Source organism: Oreochromis niloticus, linkage group LG7, assembly GCF_001858045.2.
Source record: "Oreochromis niloticus isolate F11D_XX linkage group LG7, O_niloticus_UMD_NMBU, whole genome shotgun sequence".
In the NCBI taxonomy this organism is placed as follows: Eukaryota; Metazoa; Chordata; class Actinopteri; order Cichliformes; family Cichlidae; genus Oreochromis; species Oreochromis niloticus.
In genome coordinates, this window is record NC_031972.2 from 27160818 (window position 1) to 27187383 (window position 26566).

General features: G+C 37.5%; 1 protein-coding gene and 1 long non-coding RNA gene across 4 annotated transcripts in view; one reads left to right on the forward strand and one right to left on the reverse strand.

The window, feature by feature from the left end:
- The window catches only part of LOC106098168 (uncharacterized), a 31651-nt gene extending 13012 nt beyond the window's left edge, over positions 1 to 18639 (reverse strand). Inside the window, exons 1-4 of one of the 2 annotated variants that reach the window (XR_001224312.3) lie at positions 18530 to 18639; positions 13065 to 13230; positions 11987 to 12201; positions 11776 to 11903 (exon numbers count right to left, since the gene is read on the reverse strand). This is a non-coding gene — a long non-coding RNA (uncharacterized LOC106098168). Of the gene's footprint in view, positions 1 to 11775; positions 11904 to 11986; positions 12202 to 13064; positions 13231 to 17889; positions 17958 to 18529 lie in introns of those variants that run through there. The other variant, XR_003221066.1, reaches the window with a different exon arrangement.
- The window catches only part of epha5 (EPH receptor A5), a 62370-nt gene continuing 53930 nt past the window's right edge, over positions 18127 to 26566 (forward strand). The window contains exons 1-2 of one of the 2 annotated variants that reach the window (XM_019361236.2): positions 18127 to 18429; positions 23257 to 23321. In XM_019361236.2, coding sequence (XP_019216781.1) covers positions 18330 to 18429; positions 23257 to 23321 — 165 coding nt within the window. In that variant the 5' untranslated portion in view covers positions 18127 to 18329. The remainder of the gene's footprint in view (positions 18430 to 23256; positions 23322 to 26566) is intronic. The other variant, XM_005451420.4, reaches the window with a different exon arrangement.

The window sequence follows — 26566 nt, forward strand, 5'->3', positions numbered from 1 at the left end:
CCTGCTGTGGTCGTGAGACAAATGGATTTCCTGTGGATTTTTCTCCACAGAATCTATACCAAGGAGAAGCCATCTTGTGATGTAATAGTCATGAAAACTCCATTATTATTCTTAACTTGACAAGAGGTTGCTCAGGAGAAATTCTCCTTAATGCAATTGTATTTAATTTTCGTCTTTACAAAGCTTTGCTAGCAAAGCTTCTCTAACACATCTGATGTAAAGCAGTTCAATCTTCCACTTGTGGTCAGTGCTGTCTGAATCTCCAAGAAAGAGGAAGATGAGAGATGTAAATGAAGAAAGGGACAGGTGTAATTATCTGGTTGAAGAACGAGACTAAAGTTTAGCCCACTTCGCTTTGGTCTGGTATTAGGAGCAAAAAAGATCAGAATTCAAACAGCCTTGTTTTTTATGTGTGTTTGAGGAAGAGACGGGTGACAGGCAAAAACAGAGAGAGGGAGATCACAGAGAGTGTGCACTTTCTCCCCTGCTATATAGCTCTGAGCCATGTACACAGCAGAAAGTCACGACCCCAAAGTACATGCATGGTCTGAATTCCAATGACTTTTTAGACTGAGACAGAGCAGTTGTGACTGTGTGTGTGCATCTTTGCTTGTTGGGTGGAAGCATACCAGGAATAGTATTCTTGTTCAGAACCTACAAGAAGAATGCACTGAGGTGGTGGTGGGGGAACCACAGCACAACTAAGCAAACTGACGGACGCATTGCAGAGCATTTTTACTATACTGGAGGCTAGGTCATGTGTCACTTGAGAATTCCTAGAGGAGCTGAGAAAAAAGGAACAGAATGCTAAATTGTGGAAATGACATACCACCCTGGTAGCATACACCAAACACACACACACACATCCACACACACACTTGGAAAGCTAATCACTGTGCACCCTTCTGCTTTATAGACAACTGGGAAAAAATCGATTTTTGAAATTTACACAGACAGACATGCTAGAATATTTGTTTTCAAAAGTTAGTTTAGAAGCTATAGGAAACACCATTGTGACGTGTTTTTGAGCCAGCTAAAATCTGTGCTTTAAATCCTTATTTACTTTCAAACACTGGTCCTTCTATATGCAAATCTTACAACTTGGCACCTCTTGGAAAGCATTCCAGGCGCTTTTTATTATATTTAATTTTTTATTTTATTTGATGTTTAGTGTATTATTTTTTTAATTTGTGGTCCTCCAGTAGTCCTACTTTATTTACAAAACAAATGCATTGTTATTATTGCTACCTCCATGTGGCCAATAAAAAAATAATAAATAAGTACACAGATTTCTAAACATCCTTCTTATTGTTAAATCTTACATTAACTTAGATGTTGTTCTGGGTTCTTTTGTGACCTCGTGGATGAGTCATCAATCAGTCTTGGAGTCATTTTGGCTGGCTGGCCCCTCCAGGGAAGATCCACCACTGTTCCTAATTTTTTCCATTTGTGGATAATGGTTCTCACTGTGGTTCACTGGAGGCCCAAAGCCTTACAAATATGTTCGTAACCCTTTGTAGACTAATAGATGTCAATGGCTTTGTTTTTCATCTGTTATTGAGTGTCTTTAGTATGTGGCCTGATGTGTTTCTTTCCAAGATCTTTTAGCCTACTTCACTTTGTCAGAAAGTTTCTATTTAAGTGATTTCTTGATTCAACAGGTCTGTCAACAAATAACAAAGAAATCAGGAAGAGGGCAAATACATTTTCACAGCACTGTATGTCAGTTTTCTAACTGTGCATTTATGTGTCAATGTATGTTAATAATGTTATGCTTTGTCCCCAGTCCTAACCTAGTATGTCTATGTGAGAATATACAGATACTCATTCATATATTTGATCATTTTTGTTTCTCTCTAATACAGTGATGTACTTTGTCTCACATTACAGTGTATGTCACATGCAAAGTAAATCTGTAAGGCCATTACCGCATTGCAAAAAAAGAAAAATTACAATCAATATCCTTAAAGGCAGTTAAGTAATCTTTAAGCATGTAGAGTACTGAACGCAGTTATAGATTTTGATACACTCCAATCTGAAGTAAAAAGCAGCGATTTTATTGAAAGTCAAAAAAAGGTCTGGCAGGAGTGATGTAATGCCCGTTGGTATGTCATTTACTTGGAGATGTATACTTACATTTATAAAAAACTAATTTACTCTAATTCACAGTTTATTTATAAGAGCGGTAGAAAGGGTCATCTTGTGTTGCAGACCATTGGAAAGTGGGGTCACCCAAGGTCAGAAGCAAAATCTACTCCAACTTGATTTCTTAAGTATGTTATTTAAGAAGTAATATTTCTTTTTCCCTTCACCTAAAACCCCTGGATAAGCACTCAGCAGAAACTTTAGAAGGCCTTGGATAGGAACACACCCATTTGAAATCAATAGTGTGAGACAGTGCCACCTTTAAAGATCAATAGTATCACTTAATGGAAGTGTTGGGTTTTGTCATTGTATTTTGTAATTTCTCATTATATGCAAAGAAAAAAGAATATACCCCTAAAATTTTAGTAGGTCAAAATGATGCAAAACTACTAGTAACTTATTTCTGTTAGGTAGGTCAATTAATTGTTGTCTGTCTGTCTGATATATTTGATATATACAGTTTTTGAGACTTCGACATCATTAGTGGGATTGTTTTCCCCAAAAATCCTAATTAAATTGCACAATACATTTTTAGGCAATTTAGGCTAAAAATTGCTACATCTAGCTTTTAGGCAAAGCCAGATGTAGCAAATATGGTGCAAATTGGGGTGGCTGTAGCTCAGGTGGCAGAGCAGGTCAGCCCCTAATCAGAAGGTCGGTGGTTCGATCCCAGGCTGCCTCTTGGCTGCATGCCAAATGTCCTTGGGCAAGATACTAACCCCATGTTTGCCTGCTGGTGGTGGTCAGAGGGCCCGGTGGCGCCAGTGTCCGGCAGCTTCGCCTCAGTGTGCCCCAGGGCAGCTACAATGTAGCTACAGCTATTGGGGCTACAATGTAGCTTGCCATTGCCAGTGTGTGTGAATGAGTGAATGACTGAATGTAGTGTAAAGCGCTTTGGGGTCCTTAGGGACTGAGTAAAGCGCTATACAAATGCAGGCCATTTACCAAATTAAAAGTCATATATGGATTTTTTTTAAAGACAAATTCGTCAGATGGTTAATATATATATTTAAAATATATATACATATATGTTTCTGACAGTTATTTTATATTTCAGGCTTTAAGGTGTTAAGAAAAAAGACAGATAGACAAATAGTTAGCTCACCTGGATTTAAAAATTGCATTGTCCATTACACTTTCTGTGGCCAACATCTAATAATACCAAAGTTCACTTCGATTAATTTAAAGATGTGTTAGATGGTTTTGGCTGACTTCCAAAACCAGGTCACGTCTTCAACTCGAGGAAACACTTTTAATGCCATATCCCACGTCAACAGAAGGTATTTACAGAACCTTGATCACTTTTGTGTAAACTAATTTGCAAATATATCTACAAGCTGGAAGTAAACACAGTGCATGATTAGGTTGTTCGAGACTTAAAGGATTCATGGAATGAATGTTGTAAATTACAATTCTAGAAAAATACAAAATCCCAGTCTGAACTCCCCTTTTATCCATCACCTCAGAGAAACAACACACTGGTATTGATTTCCTGCAGAAAGGAAAAAGAGAATATGGCAAGACACAATATAATATTTAAAGCTCCAGAAGAGTTGATTCGCTTGTTTTTACCACAGAATCTTATCTGCAGCTATAAATAAAAAGCAAAAACACATATTGGTGTTGCTGGGGTGTGATTTGTCCAATCGGTAGCAAGCAGCTAATAGATCTTTAGAGTCAACGTGATTTTTTCAAAAGTAAAAAAAACCCACAAAAAGATGTAGAAATAATCATATACTCTTCTGTGTTCCTCATAAGACTAGAAGATTCTCACATTGCTCTCACTTTATGTCTACAACAATGCACACACAGTAATGATTTAGAACTCATTTATTTGACAGGTTTAAGCTTAACTTGCGGCATTGTCTGCTTGTTTTCTCCGTCTGTATTGTCTTTTTGTCTCTGTCTCGTCTTTTTTTTAACACCGTGTGGCGGTAGGTTGACAGCCCCTGTAAGAAAATGCCATGTAGCATTTCAAATGATGACTTAGTTATTAGAAATACCTGTCTGTCTCTGTATGTGCCTTTGAAAGCTGCATGGGTATTATGCATATGTCAATGAGTGCATGTAAATGTATCTGTGTGTCTAAGCGTGCTAATTGTAATTAGTTGTTTCCTGTATCAGGCTGTTTGCAGTTTGAAGCTCAGGCTCTGCCAAGTGCCCCAAGGGTGTGTGTGTGAGTGTGTTTGTGTGTGAGTGTGTGCGCGTGAATGTATTTGACACTGGTGGGTCTTTGTTTGTATTGGGGTCAACTGACATCACACTTCCTGTGCACTAGTATTCCCTGTCTGGCAGTCTGTGCTTCTGTGTGAGTTTGTGTGGATATTACCACTGGCAGAATCACAAAACCCTTAATAAAGCTGTCACCAGCCCAGTGACTCCCCCCCTCCTTGCTACTTTGCACTACTTTGCTGTATGATTCTTTTATGTCTTCTTTCTCTTGAAATGATCACAAAACCGAAATTGTGTTTTCTTGCACTTCCCCGACCCCTTTCTGTCCTCTTATATGTTTATTTATTTTTGTCTTTGTTTTTTAGGTTGTTACATCTCTTTCTCCATTGTTCAATTTTCCTAGTGATTTCCTCCCCTCCTCCTTTTTTCTTTCCTTCTCCTGCTTTTAGGAATGGAGGGTTTACAGAGCTTAAAATGTGTATTGTTAGGAACAGGGCCTGTCTGTGTACCACTGGTTAAAAGCCTCTTTCCCCCAAATGGTGAGCGAGAGCTGCCTCACCAGGATAAACAGCATTTAGCTACCAGACTGTAAATGGCATTTAAGGGCACCTGCTGTAAATACACGTACATATACATGTACATAGGGTTGGGAATTAGTAAGAATTTAGCTATTCCAGTTCCATTATCGATATCACTTATCAATTCAATTTCTTATCAGTTCAATTATGTTACTTAATTACTCTCAGGAGAAAGTAATTACTCTTTACATTACTTTTTTGTTACCCAGTTGTTTTGTGTTACCTGTTGAAGTTCAGGATCGGGCTGCCGTGCTGGGATCAGCATTCCCTCAGCTTTGATATTAGTTTGGATTCTTGGCTAGCTTAGCATTAGCATGCCGTCTGTACACATGCTTGCAAAGAGCCGAAGCTGTGTTGGCAGAATAATGCAGCTGTTTCTGTACTCTCTTGTCCTTTCGTGGAATAGAAATATCTCTATATCCACGCTCTCGACTGCTCTGCTATTGCCCTACTCTGACACACTAACTGAAATCAGCTGATTGTAGCTCAAGTGCAAGTAGGACCCACAAGCGGTATTGATACTCAGGCAGTTCAATGCCTCAGAATTGGACAACTGGGAACCGATTCTCTACAAGAGTCAGTCCTCGATTCCCATAACTGCCCATAACTATTCACTAAAATAAACCCAAATATACATAAACACCCTCCCACACAGAAATATCTAACAGAGCTGTCATAGCGCTGGAACTAAGCAGATGAGGCAACTACCAGGGGTGTTTTGTGCCACAGAAGGAGGTTCTGCTCTCTTTCGTTCTATCTCTACCAGCCTATACTTCTTTGAAGTTCTAATTTCCCTCTCCTCATGTTTACTAGTTGTGTATGCTGTATGTGAGAGAGAAAAACACAAGAAATTCAAACAGTAAATGACGTGATATTCATTTTGTTACAGTTAAAGTCTCAACTCATCTAATGCAGCCAATAAAATGCATATATACTTTGTAAACAGGCACTGGACTACAAAAAGTAGACTTTTTTAAACTGACGTTCCAAAGAACTGTGGATGTAAAGCAAAGATACTGCCTTTATGATGTCTTATGAAAATTTGAATACTGATCTTTGTGAGATTCTTTTATGCAATAAGAGGACTTCAAATTAAAAAGCTAGCACTTTATAATATGGCCTGTAACTAAAGGTGTCATTCCCCTAGAAGTGGAATTTGTGTATTTTAACTCAAATTATGATGTAATTAGGGAATAAGAAATAACTGCAGTGTAAATAGTTTTAAGTATTTACATGTAAGAAAAAAGAAATAACATTTTAGCTCTTTTAACTTGTGTAATTTAATGTTTTTGTCTATGTTTCAGCACAAAAACAAATAATAATTCCCCAAAGTATTTTGTATGTAAATATTAATTGTAATTACACATTATTTTGCTATGCATGATGAAGTTTTGACTATTCAAACTATTCAAACTATTCAACTGTACATATAAATGTACAAATGTACAAATGTACAATCTTATATACAATGTACAATGTACATACATAGTACATATAAAAAAGGTGATATGAACTGTTCTCCGTTTCCTATTTACAATAAAAAATAAAGACTGTCAAACATAAAACTGACAAAAGATCTTTTTTAAAACATTGCTGAATACTCTTTGCTGAATGATTGTTGAACACTTTAGTATTTTTGACCTATAAGCCTATATCAGCAGAATTTAGGACAATGAAACATCTGAATCTGATCATTATAAAACAAGAACTAAACAATATGTACAATAAGGGAAACATTTTTATGATTCCTTATAGGAATACATAAATGTCAGTGTAGTTGTCAGTGAACTTAAATTCATGATAGGTATTTTAGTGTGATTTGGATTGTGATGTTTTTATTATTTATTCTGGGGGAAAGGATTGCATATGGAAAAACAAGCTTATAAACCACTTCTTGTATGTAAGTATTAGCTGGATATCAGACACAGGTCCCTAAAGATTTGCAAAAAGCGTGTTAAAACTTGATTCTATTGTGCATTATACAGTTTTTAGAAAGAGTACTCCATCACTGTGTGGAAGGAGGAGGCAACTGTAATTTTTTTTCCGTTCTTCAATTTTTTTATATGATGTTATTTTTAATATATTAATTATTTTCAAATAGTATATATTTCACAAAAAATTACCATATTATGAGTCTTATAAATTTGCGATTGTCTACTTCAAAAACTATTGACATTTACAAGGTTTTATCGGTGTACAACCTGAAATCTGTCGCTTCAGCATTTTTTGGCCACAGTGCCTGCAGTACATGAAAGACACATAAAGCCATCAGGTTTTTTTTACGTCTCTTTTTATTGCTATCCTATATGTCTGGCTGCAAGCTGCTCTCCCAGCTCCACTGTAGTGTTGCCAGCTGTGCAATTGCTCCCCTGACAGGTAAATCATGAGGCCTGATGAAACAAGCTAGCAATGTAATGTCAGCTTTTTAAATAAAAAATTTGTTTTGCCTCCAAAATTCTTGCTCTTCACATGAAATATGAGTACTGTAATGTGTTATGACCATGGCACAGACAACAACCATGAGATTTCTTACGGTGTTGACCTTCAGGAATCCTTGGCATGGTCAATAAACCAGACATTCAATACAATAGACATTTAGTGTTTTCACCTTAGAAGATACTGTAACTCTTACTTTATATGTAATATGTATTACGGTAAGTTTAATATGAAAAATGCTGCCAGATTTTGGCTTCTAAAATAATTTTTTTTTTTTTTTAGCCTCAACAGTTTGTTCAAGTACTGGATTAATTATAAAGCCAGTCCTTGCCAAAGGATGTAAATTTGAGGGTAATAAACGAGCTATCAACCAAAACTGATTTATTTTTGCATCGTTACACTATGAACATCAAGTGAGCCCATCTACAAGATGTTATTTAGAGAGCCTCTGCAGTGTCTACCAGCTGTGCCAGCTCTTTCCTGGCAGGCAGCATATTCACAAAACCATCTGTGTATGCAGGCATCAGAGAGCAACACCAGCGGAGTATATATGTCCTCCTTTAAAGTGACATTGTACCTCTGCTTTATCCACAGATATGAAGAGTAAATGCTTTAATCATGCCTCTCAAAGATGTTATCTGGTGATACAATGAACCCATCCATCTATATTTAATTTTACTTTTTTAAAGAACACACATTTTAACATCATTTTATGAAATAAAGTGCAGTCAACTAGAATAAAATACAGCCATTCTCCTTCTTTCTTATTTCTAGCAATGCAAGGCTGGCTAAAATATTCAAAACTGTAAGACAAAAGATTTTTTTCTTTTTCTTTTCTTTTTCTTTTTTAAAAGCAAGGTAGGAAGTGATTTTGCTGAGAAAGATTGCCCCTGACCTGGCTATAGTGCCCTTAATTACTAGCATTTTATACCCCATAGACGCACAAAGAATCATTTCTGCAAGGTATGGAAAAATATTGGTCCCTTGTGAAAATGAGGGACACCCTGGATATAAGACCATAGTAAATCCCAAACTGTGGCAAATTGTAGTCAGTTGCACTAGGGGGGGGTCTCTAGTCTGAATAGCACAACCACATACCTTGTCGAATTTGTATTTTAAAGAAAATTTCATGGGTTACTTATTCTCAGAAAGATTTGTTGTAAAAGCATTTTATTCATATAAGTACAAATACAAAATACAGTGTTATTATTAACTGCAAGACACCACAGTCACTGAAGAGCTCTGGCTCTAACCCCATCTCTGCAGGTAAAAAAAAAATGTATATTTTGTGTAGTGTATTAATGCTCGTATGCCTCACTTTGAAAAAGAAAAACAAGAAAAAAGCAGAAATATAGGCATTAAACAGGCTTTTGAAGTTGATTACACAAAATTGGTAATCAGTCATTATTTTCTGTTTGGTTGGTCGGTTCCGTTTTTTTTTTCTTTTTATTGTTTTGTGCTTCTTTGTTTATGTTTTTTTTTTTATAAATCTTACCAGCTGTTTAGTTTATATTAAAGACATTTTAATTCAACAGCCTACACCATTTTCAAGAGTCTACACCATATATATATATTTAAGTCTACATGTATAAGATTTATTTTATTTTTTTATGTAACAGGAAAGCAGGAGTAATATATGGTAATTCTCCAGGGAACGTCTTTCATATTACCTCATTTATATGCATCTACGTATGCCAGCAAGTTTATTTCTGCTCTATAGGGGCTCATTCCTGAAACATTCAGATTAAGCATTACGTGTACATGTGTAACCAAGGGGTTGATACTTGTTTCTGTCTTAGTTGGTGGTAGTAGAATGGAAGCAGAACAAATGTGAATATTCTAGTGAACCTTTGTGATCCAATCCCACATGTGACTGACACTAGCTGGAGCAAAGCCATAAATGTTTCCCATTACCAATCATTAGAATATTAACTTCTGGTCAGGGGGTTGGAATGAACCTGCTATTAATACAGATATTATTCAGAATTAATGAAAATGCTAATAGCAATCTCTGCAGTTCCATTTAACTGTGCTCTTATTTAAGGTCTGTGTCAATGTAGTTACCCAAACTTCAAATTAATAGTTAGTAATTGAAAAACAAGTCAGGAAACCAGGACCATGGCACATGCTGTATTGATGGTGTTGCCATAATCCCCTTCCATATTGGACATAACCCCACTAACACCTGCTGACATCTGGTTTTTGTCGTCGCGTCGAAGAGAACAGTCAGCATTCTTTCCCAGGTCAATTGATTCTTCTGTGGTCAAAGGTATTCATGGGCTACACCCCCAATAAGCAATAATGGAAACATAAAATTAGGGTCGACACAATTTTCACCCCTATTCCAGTGCAACGCTGTGATGCAATTTCAAGAGGTGACTCTCTGTTATCTCATTCACCCTTTTGAAGCTCATTTGAGAGTGATTTGTTGCTTTCTGTTCGCTATCACTTCCACAATGCAGTATTTTATCTGTCTGGCATGGCAAAAGAAAAGAAGCAGCAGCATTTTTTTAGGGGTTTTTTTGTGTTTTGTATTATTGTAGGGTCATTTACAATTAATCTTTAATCTACTCACATTTTTAAAACTGGCACTGGTCATTTTTAAGTTTGTACAATATAAACATAAAACACACCCATGATGGGATATGGGAATATACGTAATATACGTAGGTATAAGAGGTTTGCTGAACACATTTTTGTTGTCTTATTGTTGTTCCATAGATGGATCAATGCTATTAATACTCCAGTATGGGAACCCAGTGGCAATTGTCTGAAAACGCAGCCTGTGGGCATAACAGTTAAAGCTTTGGGGCTTCTGATGAAGACAGTGGATGTCTGGATAATGGATAACTGATATCCGGGGCAGCACTTCCTGTTCCGCGCACTGCTTCCTGTTCCCGGATACATTTTTAACTGTTGTCAGATTATTGCCTGTGATTTAGAGGTTGCATTCATGCCAATGCATTACATTAATGTTTGCCTGAATGCAGCTTATTCCCTCTCAGACATGCCTGGATAATTCTACATGCCTAAAAGCTAACAGCAAATTAAAAGAAAGAAAGAAAGAAAGAAAGAAAGAAAGAACTTGTCCTATTGATACTGTAATGCTAGTGCCTCCCTCCATTGCTCCTCTGACTTCATATTGTTTAAACAGCAGCATTCAGTCATGAGCACACGTTTTGTCACTGATATAATGTTCAAATATATGATCGCACATCTCTCTGTTAGTGGGCAAGATTTTCTGTTTGTTTCTATATCAGAAAATCTGACCCTCAGGTAGCAGCTGATAAATTGTGTACATTGTATTTTGGTGGAAATGTGCAAAAGGAACAGAGATAAGAGATGGACATGAAATGAAAGAGAGACGGCAGCCTTTTGTTAACGCCACTGAGCTGGACTAACAATTGATTGGATTACCCTGGATTCTGTGTGTGTGTGTGTGTGTGTGTGTGTGTGTGTGTGTGTGTGTGTGTGTGTGTGTGTGTGTGTGTGTGTGTGAGCCTACATCATCTATACTTCTGAAGGCTACATGTCTATGCGAAGCTCAAACAATGGGGTGAAATTTAGAAGTCATTTACTTTTTACATTTCCCATTTCTTTCAGAAGTAATTGAATTTCTATATCTTTGGTCTTGCTTTCATAATTGTAAATTCTTAACTGATTACAGAAACACAGAGGTTTTGAGACATTGCTTATATTGTTTTTTTAATAGAATCTTTGGAGGACCGCGTTTGAAGAGTGGTGATATGACAATGAAGTGTAGGAAGGGAAAACAAGTGAGAAAGTTTACCACCAGAACAAAGTAAAGAGAAAGAGAGTAAGAGTATAACATAGGATGTATTGGAGAAAAAGCTGTGGGAGAGGAAAGCAAAGTGACAGAAAAGTGCATGGACTGATGTGGGGTAAGACTGACTGAGAAGAGAGGGAAAGAGGGGGTAGACTGGAAAAGACAAAAAGGATGAAACAGATAAAAGAGGATAAGGGAGCTGGGTGTGCCTCTGAGAAATGGAGAAAATCCATAATGAAAATATGCCAAAATACTGAGGGGTGAGGGAGTGGGGGTTGTGTTACGTAACTACAAAATGGTAGCTCTGATTTTGAAAATAATCAGAATTCTGAAGCACCCTCATTTATCCTCCAAGCTGACTTTTGTATAATCAGACCAAAGACACTGTCTCCTGTGACTTAGACTGCATGAAGTTGAGGTGAACTGAAGCCTCCCAAAATTTAAGGGTAAAAACAAATGAAGAAACAAACAAACAACAAAAAGCACCTTCACAATGAAAGGTAAAGAATCTTTTACCATAACCTCTGACTGCTTTATAGAACGTGGTACACAATAACTTGTATGTAACACATAATGCACGTTTTATGTTCATACCACATTATGCATTTGGGCACTTCTCCCAGCGTTCGTTCTCTGTATGCAGCCAGAAGGACTCACCTGCACTATGGCCTGACCACTCTTGCTTTGCATCTGCTCTGGAAGCGATTGGGAATGACGTCTACTCAGCCACCAAGTGGTAGGCCATCACAGAGCAGGGTCAGTGGATGCTGAGGCTCACTGTGCGCCTGCAAAGTCAGTGCAGACCTCAAAACCTTATGCGGCCTTCAGATTAGCTCAAGAACATTAAGAACAATAGTAAAAACCTCACCAGAGAGAATGCTGTGAAAGTATTTCTCAAAGTGTGGCTGGTTGTTAATTTCTTCTTGTGCATTAGCCCTGGTAGTAGCTCCCAGCTCCTTCTGTCTCCTGTGCTTTTTCGGCAAGAAGGATGTTTCCAGAGTACTTCAGACTTTGGAGAATCTCTCTGAACTTCAAAGTTTTGCTCCCCTCCATCCTTTGATCATTTGCTTCATCAAGCTTCACCTGTAAACACAGGATAAATAACATAGACATATATAATGAATGCTGTGAAATCAAGTCTTACATAGGTTACATTTTTTCAATATATAGTGTTGTTGCTTTTCTTTTTTGTTTCACTTTTAGTCTTCCTGCATTGTAAGACTTACACCAATACCAAGACCATAAATCAAAGTACTGTCTTTATTTAGTGTTTATGCAACAGCTCATCTTACAGTAGATCCTTGAGCCCTTTTTTCTCTTCAGTCTTCCCTAGGAATAAGTTCTTCCTCAGCCCTCTACATACACTTTTTAATATAAAGTATATATTCTGTAGGTCCTGAGTTAGGAGATAAAAAGTGTGAAAAGAGAGCAGTAGGATTTGGAGCAGCATGCAGAGGGGAGCAGCCAAAATAGAGGGAGAATATCAGCAGCCCTGCCTGCCAGCCTCACTGAGCTGCTAAGCAGGGCTTAACGATGCCCAGGGGGTTGTGTATGTGTGCGTATGTGCATGTCAGTGTGAGTGTGTGTGTGTACATTTTTTGTGCGCTTTCCTTCTTTATAAGCCCAAACAAGAGCTCCATGTTTCGGGGTCAAAGAGAGGCCAGAGAATTTGAAATGTAAAACTTTGTTTGAGGGCAGATAACTACGCAAGTAGTTAGTAAACTATGAAAGGCAATGTAGGTTGTTTTATTTGCATCAAGACAGCAGAGAGAAGAAGCTCTGTTATTCCTTATTCACTGGAGTCCATTTGTGGTGCTTGAGGGTCGCTTGACAGTTGGATACTTAACTGTGTCTTTTAGACAGCAAGGTGCCATAAGGAAACATCTGTCAGACCTGCCCGCTCTTTCTACAGAGTCATGATGATGTTGTCAGCTTCTTTTTCTTACCTGACAGCAAGGAGTTTCACCGTGAGAGTTGAACAACTAATGATGTTGACACTATCTCCCAGATTGTTTGTCCTCTCCTGAATGAACAGTCAACCTGAGCAACCCGTTGGAGCTACCAGTGCATCAGTTAAGACAGCTCTCTTCCTCTATGGAACCTGCAGCAGACCTGGGGGTGTAATATGAAAAAAAGATTAATGTGTTAGGGAGCTATGATGAGACTAAAGCCAGAATATTCTCTTTTCACCTGCCTCCAGCAGTAATGTATGTTGTACTTCACCTGTTCAGGTGGAGATTATTTTCAGAGTTTTAAAATTAATTCAACAGTAAAACGTGCCAACTTTAGAAAATTATATTTGCAAGCCTGTTGAGTTGTATATTTGTGATGCTGTAAATGGAAGTAATACAATTACAGCAGTGCGAAATGAGTGTTTGACAGGGGAATTAACATGCATTCAGTAGATGAACAGAATAAATATTTCTGATTGGTCTGCACTGTGCTGATATTCCACATCAGAAAACTGATGTAATGTATTGTTTTAATGTATTTAATGTATTTATTTTAAGTTGTAGAAGTACATCTAGCCATTTTCTTAACAACTGATCCAACTTCAGATTGTGGACAAGTCACCAGGCTATTGCAGGGCTAACACAGAGACACAAACAACCATTCACACTTGCATTCACACATATGGCCAATTTAGAATTAATGGTTAAACTAATGTGTATGTTTCTGGACTATGAGAGGAGGCCAGAGTTTTCAGACTGAACCCGAGCAGACACAGAGAAAACACACAAACTCCACATAGAACAGCCCAAGCTGGATTCAAACCCAGGACATTCTTGCTATAAAACATTGCTAACCACTTCTCAGAAGCAACAGAAAATCAACTTCCAAATTTACAACATTATTTTTTTTTCCAGCCGTGTGACCAATTCCTCAGAAGTTGATCAGTCCATATTCCGCAGAGGACAATAACATGTGGAAAATGTACCCTTCTGCAGTTGGGAAAGACAAAGTTTAGCTGTTAAACATGATGGTGCCTCTTTTTCATGGTAGGTGCTCGAGTGTGCCAGCATGCACAACAGCAGGCCCCTGGAACTTTGCCAAAAAAGGCAGCCAAAACTCATGATAGTAACTAGAAATACTCTTGCTGTTGTGAAAAGTAAAAATGTTCATCATTCTCTTCTTGAGCCCTAAATAGAAACATTTCTTTGCTCTTACAGTTTCTGCACATCATGGTGGGAATATTCCAGAGGGAATACTGTAATAACGTAGAAATATCCCTTTAAAGCCAAATGTGTTGTAGTGTTACACTATTTAATGTCATGGTATTCTGGAAAATCCCAGAGTTCCCTTCAACAAGGGGCCAGCTGGTCAAGTCCCAAAGCTGATTATTTGGGGAACTGGGTGGTAATACTGTATGTGTGTGCATGAATCTTTGTGTTGGGGTTAAAATACACAGTAATGTCGTGTTTGTATATAACGTGCATGCATTTAGTTATAAACGTATTTTTATGGTTACACCCTGGGAAAAACACATCAACATTATAGGTCCTTCATATTCGTAATATGGAGAGGATAAAAGAAATCACTGTAATTGCATGACTACACGTTCATATGGGTAAAAGGCATTTGGTTACATACGGACAGCTTAAAAGGTTGAAAAGCTTAGATTCTTCCCAACTGGATTACTGTAAATACTAGAAAAGATTATGTCAAATGGTCCAGCAGTACATATGTACAAAAAAGAAGACACGCTCGAGTCAGCTTTTTAGTTGTAAAGTGAGATCTTCTCAGCTGGAAGGCTAGGCCAGTCTCGACTCCCTAGACTTGCAACAAACGTGTTTAATGTGTACTGTGCCAACAAGATGCTCACTGCAACAAATGTGTGTGTGTGTGTGTGAGAGAGAGAGAGAGAGAGAGAGCGAGAGAGAGCAGAAGAGACAGGCAAACCTCTACAGTATTTACAGTGTGTGTGTGTGTGTGTGTGTGTGTTGCACTGACCCTCTCTGACCTTGCTTTCCCTTTCCCTCCCCTACTGTCATGAGTGAGCAGATACAAAATCACAGCTGACTATTCAGCCCCCAAGGTACCATCACATCTGATTGCACCAAACCACTGGTTTTGGAAAATGCTTCGTGGTGCTCTACCATGTAGTGATAAAAAAGACATTCTGCCACCAATGAATAAAATGGGAAATGGTTGAGGTTTTCACATGAATGGCATGCCTATTTATTTTTTTATTTTAGCATGTGTATTTACTAATATGTGTAATTTGAACTTACTGGCCATACTGTTATTAAAGAAACCTTCACAAGACATCAAAAGGACACTATCTGCAATTTGTTGTGAAGCAGTATCGTCTTTTTCTATATCTTTAACTGGCCATATAAACATTTGCTAATAGTAAAAGCACAGATACTCAGAGTCACATAGAGAGTTATTACTCTGCCATGCAGAGCCCAGCCTGTCACAGGCCGCAAAACAGCTCTGATGAACTGCACACTGCCTGCCTGGCACGAAATGGAAGACACACAGAGTCAACAAATGGATGGTGAACTTAGTGGTGTATTTAGCAACTAAAAGGACAGAGCTAGTAGAGACCCACAAAAAAGAAATGTTGGAATGAATGCTACATCCCCAAAAAGAAAAAAATATATACAATGATTTTTATTATTATTATTATTGTTATTTTCATGGCTAATCTAATCCTGTTTGAGGATCTTAGTCTGAGTGTGGCTGTTGTATCCTCTAAACTGATACATCTGGAGAATGCCTACCACTTCCTGCATCGTCTATTTTAGGGAATTCCACCTGTCCATCCTTGCTTTTATATAACTCCATTATTGCTGACCTAAAAATATCTAAAAGTGACCTCACTCTTTCCACCCATTTACCAAACAGGCATAGAACAACAAAAATGCATTCTCAACCAACAAAAATGAAAAGATTCATCTGATGGTAAGGCTCCTTGCGGGGTGAATTTTTCTTACACTTTCCTCCGCAGACCTTTTATAGAATTAAACCGACACCTCTAGGAGACAACAACAGTTTCTGGCATCCCAGAACCACCTCCACACCCGCTGTCACTGCTGATCAGACCCCTACACGTCTACAATACACTACCACCTTGGAATTACACCTACAGTTGCATTTGTGCTTGGCAAACAATTTTTTCACATATTTAAAAGGACACAATATTTAAAATCCGAGGTTGTTCAATTTCTGTAGCAAAAACAAAACGTGGGGCCCTGTGCGCCTATCAGCGAGGCCACTGAGTATCTTGATGTGTTTCCAAGTTGGGGTGAGAGAGAAATCAATACCTGTGTCTATCCATGTGTTATGTATGCATGCGTAGATCTGTGTGCATACACAAGGAATGTAGGAGGTGTCAGCAGGGTAACACATGTGAATAACACCACGAATTGCTTAGTGATTAAAGAAAGTAATTCCACCACAGAGAGTGAGAGAGAGGAAGAAAAACTGAAAAGAAAAACACATACAGAAAACACAAATAAGTAACAGACATAAAAATACAAAGAGATACTGCATTAATTGGTCTAAATGGATAGAGGTAACAGAGAAAACGTAGAAGATGGTCAGAAAGGAAAGGAAAGCTCACATTACAGAATCAACATACAACTTCTTAAAGTCTCACATCCAAAAATTATGAACTGATTTTAGGCGGTTTGAGGAATTATAATCTTACAACACAGATTATAAGAAACTAAAACTCAAATACACCAAAGCACATTTAACTAGAAATATGCTATTTCTAGTTAAATGTTTACATAATATGCTAGAAAGCATATTATGAAAAAAGAAAAAAGTATTTGGAGACTGTTCCAGTTTGTGTTAGTACACTGAATTGACATCAGAAGATAAGATAAAAGATAAAAGTAAACTGAAAGCCTTGAATTAAACCTCTTAAGAAAGAAGTCTTCATCTAGATAATTAGTGATTACACAATTAGTATACCTGTAGACTCATACTTTAGGTTTATGTAAAACTAAGTTGTATATTTCTATTAAAAATCAGGCTTAAAAAGTAGTTTCTTTCTTTTTAAAAAAAAAAAAAATTATTTTTTTACTGCTAAAAGTGTTGCAGACGGTGAGAAACCATCAGTTAAAGAACCCTCAACATTGATGGATACAACATAACTGTATAGCTCTTTGTCAAGAACTGTGTTGCATGGCAAGCATGAAATAAATATAAAGTGTTAAAAATATTGACTCGATCACTGGATCCAATCCAGAGTCGACGAGTGTCGGGGATCCTATCCCAGCTACCACAAGACTAGAAGCAGTCACTGGTCTAACACAGGGCTACCACAGAGCGAGACAGACAATCATTGTCAGCTGTCTGTAGCCTGAAAATGATCTATAAAGTCCACATCAAAAGTGATTATATGAGACACAGGGGCTGGAAATGCTGCCCAGAGGCAATATTTATTGAAAATCTACATCCTGTTCACTACTACTGTACAGAAGATGTTAATACTATCCCGACAATAACTGTATTACCAGTAAAGTATCCTACTAAATAAGGATTACTTTTGCTTTTACAGTCTGTTGGTCCCTGACGTGATACACCAGGAACTACTGAAATCCATAAAGCAAACACTGCTGCAGCAGCAGTCAAATAATGCGTCTTTAAACATTCTCTCAGTAGCTAAACCGGCAGTTATTGCGTTATAAAACATGCTGTCAAAAACTGAATACAAGCATTGATAACCCACATTCTCCATTCCCTTTCGAAGATGTGTAACATAAAGCAATGCAGCTGAACTGAAACAACGGGGATATGTTAAAAACCTCAAAGTACCTGCGCTCTGTTCTTTACAAATCCACTTTTGTAGCAAGTCTCACTCGTGCAGAAACGCAGAGCAGGAGAGGGTAACTTAATATGAACGGTAAGTAATGCTTTTACGGTCAACAGAGGTAACGAGTGAGGGGTAATCGATTATTGGAGAAATGAGTCCAGCGGCAGTGGGGTTCACCTGTGGAGGGTCTGTGATTGGAGAGACTGAGCTTCACTCCGCCTCCCGACGCGCTGCCCGCCTTCCCAAAACCAGAGCGCACTCGGCTCCTCATTGCCTCCTTCTTGCCGCCGCATAACATGATCCCCATCTTTCTGAGCGGATGCATAACGCGACAGATGGTTTCACTACGCTTTCCCCTTCTGTTCTGACCGAAACTGCTGTTCTTTAAGAAAAAAAAATCTCCCCGTTGTTGCTGGTTTTGGGTTTTTTTTTTGGATGCGCCATGCAATCTCGTTGGTGGAGTTGTGGCATTCGGTTGGTGACATGGACATGGGTTTGGAGCCTGGCATTGCTTGGAGTGTGGTGCATTCCCGCAAACGAAGGTAAACTAAAACAGGAAGGATTTAGGGTTACTGACAGCGCTGTGTGGCGCGCGGTTAGGCTTTAACGGGCGCCGAAAATCGGTTAAAGGTCTGCTCTTACCCCAGCTGGTGCCCAGACCATCGGACTCAGACTCCTTGGCTGGTCTATTCGTTTCTGGAGCCGTTTGACGGCAGAAAGAGGTCGTATATAATATTAATACAAACAGATTATCTTTATGACAGCTGTGTGCCCCGTGTGTGTAATGACTCTGTGCTCCCAAACTGTAAAGGGTCGAATAAAAAAAAGACCTTTGGACAGAACATGTCTCTTTCTGATAACCATTCCTCTGAGGACATGGCAGCGCCAACAGACGCACAGTGCGCTGCATAAATCTCCGTATCACTCTTTAGCATTTTTGTCTTCAGCGTGTAAGATGCTCACCATAGACTGGACGAAAAATGCAAATTCACATTTTTATTTTTGTATTTATTTATTTTCTCTCTCAGTAGTTACTGTAAAACGACTCTAAAATTAAATTGACCGCTTGGCTTTCCACTTCTTGAAATGCTGACGTTTAAGTGTTACAATAACTTAATTTCCCTGAAAACCCATTTAGTTTGGGCTTGCCTTGTTCCTTTATAGGTTTGTTCATGTTTGGTTCTTTCGGCACTTATCATGTCAGATTAATCTGTGACCGCTCATAAATTTCCTCAGTTCCACAGTATATTGCAAAATACCTGCAATATTCTTATCATCTGAACAAATGTACACCTACACTGTCCTACTAAATGTGAAAAGTGGGCAACTGTAAAGTGGCATAAAATGGAGATAAATATTTGACAATGTAGGCAAAAAAAAACTGAGTAAGAAGTGTAAAATAGTCTGCCAAATACTGTTCCCACGCCATTGTCTGCATGAGCAGCATTTTAATAGCTCCAGATGAATACCATTGTTTGGAGCTATTAGACAGCATTATCCGGGAAAGAGAGAACATTCATCAAGCAGCATATTCTTCACATGGCAGATTTATTTGGTAAAAGTTTACATTCACCAAAGTTCTCAATATTTGGCCACAGGACACTCAGGGGTCCTGGAGGGTTTAGCAGGGCGTCATTGGCCAGCACATGAAAAGTTCACGAAGATTGTTTAGATTATATCTTTCTTTTGTTTCTTTCTTTTTTTTATGAATCCAGGAAATCGTGTTGTTTCGTGTTCAGTTTATGAGTATAGTCTTAATGTGATAAGGTGCACCACCACACTGTTCCATTAAATAATGAAAATATGTATGTGGTTAAACTACACCTAGTACATTTATTCGTAGTTAGTATCAAAACCTGCTCTCAAAATACTTGAATACCCCCATTTTTTAAGCCAAAGCCTTTTTTAAAGCCAAGCTTCAGGATGCAGTCAATGAAGTGAGTGAAGGAGAAATAAAAAAAACGTGCCAGCATTTGATCTTTCACATCTCGGTTATATGCAGACATTTGTTTTCTTTGTTGTCTTCGACTATCAAGTTAAAACCTGTTCATCTCTTTACTTTTACTTAACCAAACACCAGAAATAAAGCTGTTCAGCGCCCAGCCAGTCAAGAACCATTTACCAGAGGTTAACCATTTAAAACCAACGTTAGATTCATTTGACAGATATTTGCATTGCAAAGGACAATCATCATAGCACTGCATGCATAATTGGAGAGGTGAGTGAAGCCCATAATTAAACTAGCCTATTCTGTCATTTGACTAATTAATTGTAATTAGTAAAAAAAAAAAATACAATTAAGGAATTTATTTTTTGCTTGTGTAGACAAATTTGAAAAATATTTGGGTATTTTGGCCACTTGCCCATCTCAGGTTTTGTTTTGAAAAAGATGAAGTTCTTATCTGACAGCCTGCTACTAATCTCATGTAAATGTTTTGTTTTCACTTATTCGCCAGTCTCACTAAGTACATTTAAATGACTTTCTTACTAAATCAGGATGCAATTTTTCAAAAATTAAAATAAATAAAAAGGAAGTTGTTCACACATTACCATGTTGCAAATTCCGTCTCTTGAAACTAATCAGCTCATGTTTAAAAAACTAATGAAATTCAGAGTACATCCCAGAGCCTCACATCTGTTACATTATTACTGTGTTTGATTAATCATGATGTGTGACACGAGGAAGATATGGGGTTTGGGGAGCCTAAACGGATTTTAAAAGCTTTCACTTTACTTTTTGTTGGCTGTGGCATTGATCAAATGGAAATGGTGAATCTGGAGTAATTACACCAAATGGCTTGAAAGAAAGAATATTTGTCTGCCTCTCTCTGTGTGGGAGGGGAAAACAGACCATTAATCCCAGAGAACTCTGAGCTAACACGTAAATTGTCAAAATCAAACATCACAAGGTACACACAGGGAAAAAAGAAAAAATATGAGGGGATTGCATTAATAAAAATTGCACATTTCATATGTGCAGGTAAAAGTAACAGGTAAGATATGGTTACATACAAGACTGTTAAAGATAACTTAGGTCAAGGAGTAAAACTGCATAGTTTCAGTGTAACTGAAAATAAATGTTCTTTGTCTAACAGCAACAACAATTAACTCGAGGAGAATTTTATCAGTATTTCCAATGTTAAAAATCCACAAATCCTTCAAAGGATTTAAAATATGTATCCTTGAAGTAATGTCACTCAAGACTCTAAATCACTACATTCATTTAGCTGAGATGACTTTTAATAATAAGTGCTGTAGATCATTGTCATAGCCGAGCTCTAACTTGTTAGGTGGTTTAATCCTTAGAGAGAACAAGACAGGGAAAGAGGTAACATATCCCTTATGATCTAGTTCAGTATCACTTATCTCTTTTTTATGGCCTAATTAGTTGTCTAATCGCCTCCTAAGGACATCTTTTATTATTCTCTGTAGAACAGTGAAGACAGTAAGACAGGAGGTGTGTCTGCGTCTGTGTGTGTGTGTGTTTGTGTGGTGCTCGGGGTTGCAGAACGTCTGTGTCTGAGTTATTGAGCAACGCTGCATACACCAGTACACCTTGTGCTGCAGATTATTTATGGATGCCTATCATTTGTTTACATTAGGGCAGGGTTCATGTGTAGTTTGGTTGTTTTATGACAGCACATGTAACTGTAAATGTTACACTCAACAGCTGGTTAGGAAGTCACCGATGTTTCTGAAATTGTGTTTTTGGATAGTTTGCTGATTGTTTTTTTCACATACATTAATGGTTGGTTTGTGTAAATGTTACATGTAAAAACCTGTTTAGGTGGCTTTAAAGAACAACAGAGGTTTTACCTTATCTAAGATTTCTAGGAGGTTAAGGCCTAAAGATTTGTTTTTACCAACCTGGCTAAGCTGTGATGGGTTAAAGAAAAATGTCTCCTAATGCATAGTGTGTCCACCAGTCCTCTGCTGCACTCAAATGCAATTTCTGTTTATCAGTTCTGTGACATATCCAGTCCTATTTTTTGTTGCTCATCATCAGAGTTCATATTTACAACATAGATGCAAAATATTCCTTATTAAGTTTAACATGTGACAGAGCTTAACCAAAACAGAATAAAGGCTTCAATTTAGACATTAACTACTTAGTCATAAAAACAGGTGGAGGGACACTGCAAGGAGAAGTATCCCCTTTGTCTGTTGTTGTAGGTAGATACAGACAGTGTTTGCTTCAGTTAGCAATATTTTCTAATGTCTATCTCTTAATCTGCTTCAAGTATAAAAGCTTGTCTATGGGTCACTTGGTTGGACTTTTCTTTTATTGTTTGAGTACACATTGTATCAAACAAAGAACGAGCCAATGTTATCGTAGAGGAGATAAAGAAAACTGAACTCCGCTCTGACAGAATATGAGCTCAATTTATGACAGCATATGGTGTTGTAAACTGTATCACATCATTAATATACTACGTGTTAACCTGCTTTGTTCTCACCCAGTCATGTGGCCACAATGATTTAGTCAGATTCTGCACCTGGGTGTTAACATCTGCCTATCTCAGTCACATCCAGTATGTTTATAATGAGAGCTGAGGTTCAGTAAACAGCTAATATTTTCCAGATGTTGACATGTGTTTTTGTTGAGATAAAACTAACAAGCCACTAAAGAGAATATTGCTTAGTGCCTCCAAATATGTCAAAAAACTGAGATGACAATTGCCTTCACGAGAGGCTCTTTTGTCAAGACCTGTTGTGCATTTGATGCAGAAGAAGCATGTGAAGGCACACACGCAACTCACGAGATTCCGTTGTTACCAGTCTTGCACAAGAGTTGATGGAAACACACTTTAAGGATTTGGAGTGATCAAGTAATTGCACTTGACAGCTTTCAGCCGGGAAGCTGAGCAGGGAGGTTTTCTTTTTTTTAATGGATTAGTTTGAATTTGAGTTGTGTTGCAGACACTGAATTGTGAGTGCAAAGTTGTGTGGGAGTTTTTCGTTAGCAAGATCCCACATTCTAATTCACGCACACATTCTAATTCATTAGATTTTACATGTGGAATTATTTTTGAGAAATGAATGTGGATAGAAATCCTTTGACTTGGGCAAATATTTGATCTGATGAATGGATCTGTAATAAGGATAATGTCTGGCTTCTATTTTCTTAAACATTTCTTTGTGACTAAGGTGTCATCAGTTCTTAACACATCCATTTGAGTCTATCCACCAATCAGGCTTTGTGATGCAGCTGAATATGTTTAAATCATTTTATCTTGGTGACTTGGTATAATAAAAGGGAGGGGTAAAAAAAGTGAGGATTTACATTTCGTCTTCGTTTTTTCATTTCTAATGAATCAGCTTGTTGCTCATCTTTACTTACCATCTCTTGTATTTTCAACCTTCAACAGTAAACCTGTTGGATTCCCGCTCTGTGATGGGAGACCTGGGATGGGTGGCCTACCCTAAGAATGGGGTGAGTATACCTCTTTCTAAGATGTATCGAAAATGTGTTGATTTGTAAAAGTGTGGGTGAGATTAGACAAATACTAAATCTCCATTTTTACAGATGCTGCAGTAAGTTGTTAGCAATTATGATGTTTTTGATTCATGATTAGTGATCCTTTTTTTTCTTACCCATTAGGAAAGTAAACTCATTTGTGTGTAAATCAAAAGACACTTATAATTATAGTTTACACTGAAGTATACTGTAAGTTATTCTTTTGTTTTATCAAGGTGAAAGATCATTTTATTTCCAAGAACTTTCAGTTCATTATCAGGGTAAATTGAATTCATGAATAATATATCGAAAGTCACCATGGAATATTTTATTCTCAAGCCAGGAATTGAATTTCCATTTCCAAGTATTCCCAAGGTGAAGGCTAATTAGAGAATGACTTACTAGACTTACTAAATTGTTATTTCATGGTATTATATAGTGTATTTTAATGAGGAAAAATGGTGCTTTAAAAATGATTAATGTCTTTTCGATTTTCAATACTACCTTAGAACATCATACATTAAGCTACCACCGAGTCTGCCATATTTCCAAGAAAAATGGAAGTCTCGAACATCTGGGGGTTTACAGTGCCGTGGCTTATTTAAACAGAAATGTTTTGTGCATCGATTTGATCCACATTAAAAATCTCCCGTCTACTGGCAAATCTTCTCTGAAAATATGCAGCTATACACACCGTACCAATAGTGCTGACCATAGCATTTTCTTAGCTTTGAGTATTCAAATCACAGCCCACTCTGTGGCGGTATGTAGATGGGAGAGATAGTGCTGACAAAAGCAGCCGTATGTGCTATCATATTAATGAAGATTTCATTATGGCGTGCAAGTTTTTAACAGTACAGCTGCATAAATAACTACATTTAGGGGAGATGGAGAGAGGAAATAAAGGACTTCATTAGACAATGCAAGGATCCCTTAACAATGTCTTAATTAGTTGTTGTGTTTATATTCAGCTGCTTTTTAAGACGACCTGTTTTTGGGGGGTTGTCTAACAAAGACACACCAAACATGTCTTTATTTCCCAGTTGGCCATTATAACGTGTTCTTGTTGATAAAACAGCACACTATTTTCAGTCTTGGACATTTTTTCACACAAGCACACACTTTCACACTTCAAATTTTAGCAAAATAAGAACTTGAAAAGGCACGAAAGTTATTTATTTAATTATTTTTTAAGTCTCATGTTCCAGATGGCTTGTTTTATTCCTGGTTTTCTCCTCTTCCCTTCATCCCCATCATTGCCTGTCCTTCCATTCTTCCATGTCCCTGAACATGTGCAAGACTCCTTATCTCCAATTTCTTCATATTCTTGTCCTCTACTTGCCTTTGTCTCTTACTCTCTTCTGGCATTTTTTTTTTATAAAAATTTGACAGTTTTTTAAACTTGAATTTAAACAAAGGGAATTAAAATAAGAGCTTTAAATGTGTCTTAAAATGTGATGGATGACCTTGAAAAAGTTGGACAGATTTCAGAGAATGCAGTAACACTAAACACAGCATAATTACTGTAACAGATAAATGTCTTGAAGTAGGAGAGTGAAACACTCTAGTGATTTACATGGTAGCTTGAAATTGGATACTCGGAATGGAAAATCACGAATACTGTGTTATAAAATCCTGTTTCTAAAAGCTGGTTTGTGTTTATGATGAGTTCCTTGAACTTTGTTGTTTAGAGTTGTTGTTTCTTTGCTTCTTTATCCACATCTTTTCTTTATACACAAGCTCTACATTAACCGAAGTTTAAAAAGACCTCTGGAAGTTGCCGTTTCTAATCTAATTTGGAAGTCTGAGTGAAAAAAAATCACCAGGCCTCGCTAGCTGTTACCCAGAGTTATTTTTGTTTATTGAGACTTGGATGTTTATTCTGGCAATGTGGAAAGAGAAGTGGGGAGAGTTGGATATATAGAATGATAAAATGGGATTTTTCCAGATGAAGATATGCATGATAAGCATGAGAAACCAGTATTTCTTTGATCTCGAGAACAGAATGCTTTCATCTTAAACTATTTTTGATAGAGGAGAAAGTTCCCAAAGTAAGGACAATAGCAATTGGAAACTGGAAATCTAAAAGGTAAAATATAGTAGCTTTCTTTTCATTGGGATGTAATCATAGGAAGAGAGCGGACGATAAGGCAATTATTGAACTTGTTGTGGTGTTGAGTTGGTGTGACTGGGGGAAATACCAAAACAGCTTTTTAAAATAGGCTGTAAACATGCTAATTTCAGCTTATTTTACCCTAAATTCTATTAGGATTGACTTTAGGCCAAGCCTCATCTGGCCAGTGGAGAAACTGCAGTATTTGGTTTGATATTTCAGCACCAGAGACTGACAATTGTTCGCACATGAAAAGACTGAGCAAGAAATGCTGTCGTAATTGAGGCTAAACATGGAGGAGTTTTGATTCATCAACATTTGAACTTTTTTTCATCTGTCAACTGTATATCTCCCTATTGCCAGTGGAGGAGCATTTACTGATAGTGACTGTTATGTTTAATTAATTATGTTTAGATGTTTAGGGTCATGTAATAAATTCTAGTTATGTGCTCTACATAAAAAAAAGACCACCATGTACAGAGCTGTTCAAATATCTTGGGCCACCAATTCTTTATGTTTTGCTAGGAAAATGGGGAGTGTGTGCAGGGTTTTATTGAAATGTGCAAACATACATGTATTATATATAATGCAAAAGCAGAGTTTGTACAATTCTAATGAGCTGGAAAATCAATATTTAGTATGACCACCTTTATTCTTCAATACAGCCTCGGGCAAGTTCCCTTGTAATTTCTTTAAGTATTCTACAAGAATAGTTCTTCTGGGTTCTTGAAGGACATTTTAAAAGTCCTCTCATGCTTTCCAGATAGTATTGATATTTCTTTGTTGATAATTCCATAGAATTTTGACAAGATCCCCAACACCACTGGCAGAAATGCAACCTCAAACTATAACAGAGCTTCCACCATGTTAGACACTCACTGTTGTACTTCTCTCTCCTGACCTCGTTCTTACGTATTGACAGTGATTTGAATCAAACATTTAAAATTTGGATTCATCACTCCATAAGACCTGTTTCTACTGAATTCAGCCCAGTTCTTTTTAATTTGGCATTCTTCAACCTTTTCTCCCTGTTTCCCTTCCTTAAGAATGGCTTCTCTACAGCCACCCCTGGAAGGGCCTTGTTCCATATTTCTTAAGGACTTTCAAA